This window comes from Nothobranchius furzeri, chromosome 16 (genome assembly GCF_043380555.1).
Source record: "Nothobranchius furzeri strain GRZ-AD chromosome 16, NfurGRZ-RIMD1, whole genome shotgun sequence".
NCBI classification, from domain to species: domain Eukaryota; kingdom Metazoa; phylum Chordata; class Actinopteri; order Cyprinodontiformes; family Nothobranchiidae; genus Nothobranchius; species Nothobranchius furzeri.
In genome coordinates, this window is record NC_091756.1 from 53408607 (window position 1) to 53416450 (window position 7844).

Genomic DNA, 7844 nt, shown 5'->3' on the forward strand with positions numbered 1-7844 from the left:
GGAGATCTCCGTTTGGGTGACTGGTTAGCGTGTGTGACTTTCACCTGAGAGTCTGGGGATCAATCCCGATTGGACTATTTTTTTAATATCCACCACAGATCTCTGAAGAACTCACAACATTGACGGCTTCAGCAACGCTGTGCCACTCCATGGATTTTCTCTCATTTGTTTTGCAAAAGCACTTCCTTTCATTTCTCCACCTCACCCACAAGTACCTCGATTTCTGCTTCTGTGAAATTGCGCTTCCTTGATCTGCCTTGATCTACTGTCGCCATCGTCTTTGGCGGAGCGCTGCAACAGCCGGCTTATGTATATGCATGAGATCCACAAGGCACTTTGCATTGACTATTTATGGCAGTAAGTGGGCGTGGTGAGAGCGGGATGTGACTAAAAAGCAGCTGAGAAACATTCTCGTTAGTCTCCGATTTATGAAGCGGAGATTGCGTGCAGCTGTGAGTACTCCATGTTTGATAGATCACAAACCTACTTGGCGTAAGTACTTTTTTTTTTTTTTTGCTGAGCTTAAGTACGGTTTTAGTAAGGATTCTACACAATGTTTGATAAATGAGACCCCAGGTTTCTAGACATGAACTTATCACGAACTCAAGGAAAAGTGTCAGTTGGAAGTAAGAAAAAAACAACCTCCTGTAAATGAACAATAAAAATAGTCAAAAACAAGATTTTCCCACGCTCCCAGCATATTAACAACTTCTTAAATCTTCTTAAATTTGAAAAGTTGAGTCACTTTTTTTGGCAGCATTCAGACCTGTAGGTTTGAATGATAAAATTTGTCCCTGAGTATTGAGTAAATAGAAACAGCGTACCTGGCAGACTGTCCTGATGGCCGAGCACAACACGTCATCAAAACAAGCCTGTAGAATATTGTGGCTTTTCCTCAAAGATGACTCTAGACAACAAACCAGCACTTTGTCCTCTTCACTTCCCTGAAAAGTAAAATATCACAGATTAGTAAAAGGGGAAATGTCTACATGCTGGATTCTTGTTAGAATTGTAACCCAGAGTCATCCAGCAGCACAAATGAACAGGGTTTAATAAAAAAATTTACTTTGTCATAGGGGTTGTATGAACTAGTCGACTTCACGGCTCTGTAGTGACTTTTTATGCCTGTCATAGACTAGTCGCTGTCATGTGATAATGACTGACAAGATGCAGTCCTCGGAAAAGACAGCAGATGACGAGCCCCTGCGCGTCGGAGGCGACGCGCTGTGCCAGAGCGTCGGTACTGACACCGGCGGTAAAACGGACATTTAACCAAACTGTGACCTTTTCCCTCTTGCAATTTAACCTTCCCCTCACCCCCATCCTAACCTTAACCAGTTTGCACATGCAAAGCTCTGATCGATGACACGCTCCAGACAGCTGCGTCCTGAGCACCGCCAAATCAGGTATCACCACCTCAAAAACAAATTAAACACGCGGTCGTTCATGTCGGCTCATTTCCTTTCATGTTTTCTGTCTTTTATTTGTGCCTGATGCGTTTCGCTGCCGCAGAGCGAGGCACATCACCTGTTTTGTCCTCCGGTGACGCACCCCCAAAATTCCACTATCTCCGCTCCGGCACAAACTCCGCAGCAAAAACGGTCCCGTTGTAGTCGGCCGGCGAGCAGCGGCACTCCGCTGTTTTTGCGGTCGGTAGATCGTTTAGAACTGCAGTTCAAATGTAACTCATAAGGTGAATATATATGAACCCAGGTAGCAGTTTTTCTTTAGGATTGAGAGGAGATGCAGGAAGATAATAAACAGACAGGACAGAAAAATAGTCAAATAAAAACATGTTAGTTTTTGTACCTGCTGGTTGCAACAAACAGACACCATTGAAGGTAATCAGAAGTGAGGAACAGAAAATGAAATAATTATTTTAATGTTTAGAGCAGCAGGATCTCTGAGAGGCTGCAGGCGCATCAGTGAGTTTGCGGCCGCTGCGCAGAGGGAGGGGGGGGCTGAAGTAGGATGCAGAAACTACCGTTGTTAAAAGAAATGTGTTTAACTTTGAAAATGTGGGCGCAATTTTAATTGTCAAAAACTCCAGCGAACCTACCCCCCCCACCCCCCCCCACCCCCCACCCCCGGCTTCAGGTGTATGACGTCATCAACGACTAGTCGAAGTCGACTCGATTTTCATTACTTGACTGTCGACTTTAAAAATAATTAAGTCATGCAGCCCCTACTTTGTCACTCATCATTACACCCTGGCTGACCTTAGAAATCCTCTTCTTCAGGTCTTTCTTGAGCATCGCCTTCCAGCAGGATGACATTTCCTCAGAAGAACATTCAGCCTTCAGCAGTGCATCCCACAGCTGATGAATACAACTCAGTTATCAATGGCAGAAAATGTTCAGCTCAACCAGCAGACAGATTTTATTTACTATAACATTTCTATGTCGGCTCTATACCTCCATTTCCTTTGGGTAGGTGAGATTTTTTGCTGTCATCAGAGGATTCTTTAGGAGTTCGTCTCTCCACTCACAGATCCTCTTCTGCACCTCCAACAACTTCTCTTTTACAGTCTCAATCTCTTCCTCCTTGGACTAAAACAAGTTAAAAAAAATGTATCAAAAAGCTCATTTATCAAGGTTAATGACAATCTGGCACTTTAAAGTAAATAAAAAGGTTATTACCTCTCTTCTCAGCTTGACCTCTAGAATTTCTGCAAATTTCAACACCAGCTGGTAGGACAGAATTGGTGTTTGGTACCACGGCACAAGCCGAGCTATCCTGCATGTGTGCATCAGCACACTGATGCTGCTCATGAATGCTGGCTGGACGATGTCAGATGCAGTTATTCTAAAAACACAAAGCTGAACTGAGGCCCTGTCCACACGTAGCCGGGGATCTGCCCAAACGTAGATATTTTTCTACATTTTGGCCTGTCATCCACACGAAAACGGATCTTTTTAAAACTCCGGCCAAAGTGAAGATCTGCGTTTTCTCCGTTTTGGGTGTCTGCGTGTGGACAGACAAAACCGGAGCTTTAAGGTCCGCAACGTCACTTTCCGCGACAGAAAAATGCTGACATCACGTGTGCGACCTGTGTTTACACTAGCCGACAGCATGGATGCCCTCAGAGCTGCGCTCGCTTTATCAATTGTCCAAGCGCTTTTTGCTTGTTTGTTTTTGCAAGCGGAATTACTGCTCCTTGCAGAAGACCACAGACGAAGGACGAGGTTAAGAACGGGGGAAGTACTGCCGCCTACAGGTCTGGCATGTCCTTAACAACGTATTTATCCGGGTACGTGTGGACAGAGTTTGTTTTTAAACGAGGTGGTGTGTATGCAAGTTTTCGGAGGGGCGGATATCCGTTTTTAAAAAAAACCGGCTACGTGTGGACTAGGCCTTAGACAAACCACAACACCAAAAACCTGAGAGCAGTAAGAGGAATCCTGTACCTGCCCTTCTCGTTGTCCACATTCAGCAGGATGTGACTCAAGGATTTATGAGCATGCTGCATGTAGACAGAGTCAAGTTCAACACAAAGATAAACATTAAACTCAATTATAAATAAAAACATTTTTACCTTTACATTTTGCTCAAGTTTACTAAGATTGTTTTCTTCAGGGCATGTTTTAAGTCTGTACAACAGACTCTGGATCAGCTGCTCTGAAGCCACTTTGGTCAACTCTGAAAACTCTGGAAGATCATCGAATGTGACCAGAGATAGCCAGCTCAGTGGGAGCAGAGGGAACTCTGCAGCAGCTGACAAATGTTCCTGGATCAAAGAGAGCATCCTCCTGCAGGAAAGAAGGAAAATAGCTTCAATAAATGCCAAGAACAGGAAGAATGTTACTGTTAATTTGAAGCAGAATCACCTTCTTTTGTCTGGACGGAACAGCATATTCTCTCTGAATTTGACGAATTCGACGCCACTAAGTCCTGACCAGTTTTCCTCCTCGACAACTGGACCCACCGTCTTGGCGTCAGCTCCAGGCTGCCTGAGCCTGAAGAGCAGAGGAAGTAGCAGGACAAGCTCCACCACCAAATGTTGGACACACTGGTTTATCAGACCCAACACGGTGCTGAGAGGGAGAAATAAGCATTAAGAGGATGAGGTTAGTACACAAAGTTTCTGTTGTCTGTAAAACCTCCAGCAACATTAAAGAACTTACTACTGCAGATGTTCAAAGGCAGCACGCAACTCCTCCAGCTTTTTCTGATTCATCTCCGTCTCTGAGGACACCAGGAGACACAGCTCGGCCCAGTTTTTAACTCCCAGGTTGATCTTACAGTGGTTGGTGACTGTAAACACAGACAAGCCCAGAACAAGAGGGCTGGAGTTCCTGTAGCTGCCTGGGATGTTCTTCTTTGGTTCTCCTTTTAAGATCTCAACCAAACGCTCTGAAATCAGCTCTGATGTCTGCAGGCACAAACATATTTTAGTTTTCAAATACTGGAAAAGGATAAAAGGACATGTCAGACTTTAAACTTCCCACAGAGCTAACCTTGACCACGGAAGGCCGGGAGTCATCCTGGTACTTGATCCTAGTATGTGCTGAACTGAGGTTCTGGGAAAAAGCAGTCAAGCTCTGACACAACCTCGTTGTGCTCGCTTTGTCCGCTGGAGTCCATTTCTGGAAAATTCTGCTCAGCAGAACTCTCGCTGCATTCTGCCATGCATCAGAAATCTCCACGCCCTTTGGCCTCCGAATGCCCACCATGTGAAGGCCAGTTTTAATGAAGCCTTTTTCATCATGGCGACAGATGAATCCTTCATAGAGATGCATCTCTGAACGAGGCACAAACAGTTGCGTGACGATGTTCCAAGTGAAACAACATTAGAATGATGCTTATTAGTTCGAGGCGTGGTATTACCTTTAGTGGTTGGATCCGGTGGAATCTGAAGAAACCTCGTAGCAGTCCCCCAAATCTCTTTCTTTCGTTGCTTTACTCCATACCAGTAAGTCAGCAAATGACCTCTGGCTAAAAGACTTTCTTCGATGGAGACACTTGCTTCAATCAGATAGCCTTCCTGCTTCTGTCCACTAAACATAAAACATTAAGGGTTAAACTGAAGCTAAAGACTTTTAGCACAGGATCTCCACAGGGCTGTGTACTTTCTCCTCTGCTCTTCTCTCTGTACACAAACTGCTGCACCTCGAGCCATGACTCCGTTAAACTGATCAAGTTTGCGGACGACACCACCCTCATCGGGCTCATCTCTGACGGTGATGAGTCCGACTACAGGAGGGAGGTGGAACGGCTGGTGTACTGGTGCAGCAGCAACAACCTGGAGCTCAATGCTCAGAAGACAGTGGAGATGATTGTGGACTTCAGGAAAGTCACAGCCCCATCTCTCCCCCTCGTCCTGACGGACACCCCCCTCACCACTGTGGACTCCTTCCGCTTCCTCTGAACCACCATCACACAGGACCTTAGGTGGGAGCCATCCATCAGCTCCCTGCTCAAAAAGGCCCAGCAGAGGATGTACTTTCTGCGGCAGTTGAAAAAGGCCAAGCTGCCGGCCCAGATGATGGTGCAGTTTTACACGGCCATCATTGAGTCCATCCTCACCTCCTCCATCACTGTGTGGTACGCTGGAGCCACGGTGAGGGACAAAAATAGACTGCAGCGCATTGTGCGCTCCGCTGAGAAGGTGATTGGCTGCAGCCTTCCATCTCTCCAGGACCTGTACGTCTCCAGAACTCGGGGGAGTGCAGGTCGGATAGCAGCTGACCCTTCGCACCCGGGTCACAGACTTTTGAGCCGCTTCCCTCAGGCAGGAGGTTACGGTCCATCCGGACCAGAATCTCCCGCCATAAGAACAGCTTCTTTCCATCTGCCGTTAGACTTGTGAATAAATTATAAACACACAACCATGCTGGTCTTCTGTACTCGACACAACGTCACGTTATCATTACCTGCCATTTTTTATCGCTGAAAGTTTTATTCTAGTTTTTTTTATTATATTTTATTCTATTTTTAATCTTATTATTCATGTTATATGTAGCACATTAGTACTGAAGCAAGTTCCTAGTTTGTGAATTGTTTGTTCACTGACAATGGCAATAAACCTATTCTGATTCTGATTCTGAAGAGATTTGTGTTTCTGATTTGATCAGTTTCCTGATGCTCGTGTTTTCATGAACGACAAAGGTGGACCTTTAATGGGTCTAACAGCCCAATAAAGGCGACCGTATTTGCCTGTTGTAAATGTGACTCTTGGTTAACCTGTAACGTTCTTGTTTCCAGCGTCAAAGCTTCGATAACTGTGATCAATACTCACGCAAAATATGTGATTTCAAGTGGCACACTTCCTCCATCATGAAACAGCGCAAGCTTGTCATGTTCGTTGTTGAATCTGAACATTTTGTCCAGCACAGCGTAGATGTGGAAGGTGAAGGTAGGAGCTGCAGGTGGAGGTCTGACTGGACTTCGATCGCTGCAGAGAGAGAGGAATGCTTACAGACCAGGCTCAGCCTCGCTGTCTGACAGAGTTGTTAAACCTTACCGTGTGATGTGGGAGGTTTTGTCTGCTGTCACTCTGGACTGTTTATTATCTCCTTCTCCAGCCACAGCTTTAGCGTACGACTTTGGCTTGGCCTCTTTTTCAGGTTGAGATGTTGTATTCCTGGAGACACCTGGAGATGAATCAGTCCCCTCTTTAGAATTTAACTCTGATGAAGCTCCATCTTGCGTTTGACCGGCACTTTCTTGCCGCGGCTCAGGTGCAGATGTATCTTGTTTAGGTTCTGATTCGGCAGAACTCTCTTTGTCAGATTTGATCTTTTCATTGTTTGAGTTGTCCTTTAGTGTCACGAGGACATCTGTCTGTGTCTCCTGGTTCTTCTGAAAAACAACTACAGTCTGTGTGTACTTGTCTTTGCCTTTATGCTTTCTTGTTTGAGTCTGAGCCTGAACCACCTTTGCATCCGTTTGGAGTTGTTCTACAACATTTTCTTCTTCTTGCAAGTTACCTTCAGCCTGGAGATGATGTTCTTTAGGAAAGAAATCCTCTTGGGTTTGGCAGCTTGTCTCCACAAACTTTTTCTCTTCCTGTTCTTTGACCTCACTTTGCAAACCTGCAACTTCTTTTACTTCTGCGATGCTCTTTTTGCTCTTTTGAGTCTTTTTTCTCCTCCTTTTATTTTTGTGACTCATCCTGTTGGGGATTTCTCGTTCCTGCTGCTGGAATACACATTTAAAACATTTTATAACATATCATATGTATTTAAAACGACAGAATGAAACATATTACCACAGCATAACAACCTCGTCTCTCCTTCGTGGTCTTTTTACTGTAGCATCCTCGATTATGCTGGATTGTGGTGGTGATCCAGGGGTCCTGTTGATGCTTCCTGCCCCATCATCCATCTCTAGGAGACTCCCTCTTCCCTATCTGCCTCTGATAACAAACATCAGGTGGTGTTCAGTACCAACACTTTTCAAATCAGCTGCAGTATGGGAGTGGTGAAATGAGTGCTTTTCATTCTGCTGCGTTAAACCTGTTGGAAACAACTAATATCACGCACAAGGAAATAAAGCAAACAGCTCCAATAGAAAAGTGTTTCAACAATAGTTCACTACATTCTTGCTGTTTGTTTTACTGGTCGAGTAATCCAAAAGAAAGAACAAAAACGAACACGAATTTCTATTAAATGATAGATTGCAGTGTAGGCAACAGGCGACACGACAGCAAAAGTGGCACATTTGAATAAATGCGATCAACTACGAAATGTTTAAAGTATGTAGTTCATCTCTAACAGTATTTGTAAACTAAAAAAGCCCGTTAAAAAGTAAATGCTTTAGGTTTTATGCTGCTCGCCTACCTGTGTGTGTGTGCGTCCTGGGCACTGACATTATTCGCTTTCGTTTTATTAGACTAGCTGTAC

The 7844-nt window shown here is 44.8% G+C and overlaps 1 protein-coding gene across 6 annotated transcripts in view; it reads right to left on the reverse strand.

Annotated features, from left to right (window-relative positions):
• rnf213b (ring finger protein 213b) overlaps positions 1–7844 on the reverse strand; it is a 55844-nt gene extending 48000 nt beyond the window's left edge. For 4 of the 6 annotated variants that reach the window (XM_054749475.2, XM_070545802.1, XM_054749473.2 and 1 more), the window contains exons 1-14: positions 7782–7844; positions 7225–7457; positions 6464–7140; positions 6239–6394; positions 4828–4997; positions 4458–4741; positions 4125–4372; positions 3828–4034; positions 3536–3749; positions 3408–3463; positions 2640–2805; positions 2415–2549; positions 2220–2318; positions 825–944 (exon numbers count right to left, since the gene is read on the reverse strand). In XM_054749475.2, the coding sequence (XP_054605450.2) occupies positions 825–944; positions 2220–2318; positions 2415–2549; positions 2640–2805; positions 3408–3463; positions 3536–3749; positions 3828–4034; positions 4125–4372; positions 4458–4741; positions 4828–4997; positions 6239–6394; positions 6464–7140; positions 7225–7326 (2634 nt within the window). In that variant the 5' untranslated portion in view covers positions 7327–7457; positions 7782–7844. Of the gene's footprint in view, positions 1–824; positions 945–2219; positions 2319–2414; positions 2550–2639; positions 2806–3407; positions 3464–3535; positions 3750–3827; positions 4035–4124; positions 4373–4457; positions 4742–4827; positions 4998–6238; positions 6395–6463; positions 7141–7224; positions 7513–7781 lie in introns of those variants that run through there. The other 2 variants (XM_070545801.1, XM_054749474.2) reach the window with 2 other exon arrangements.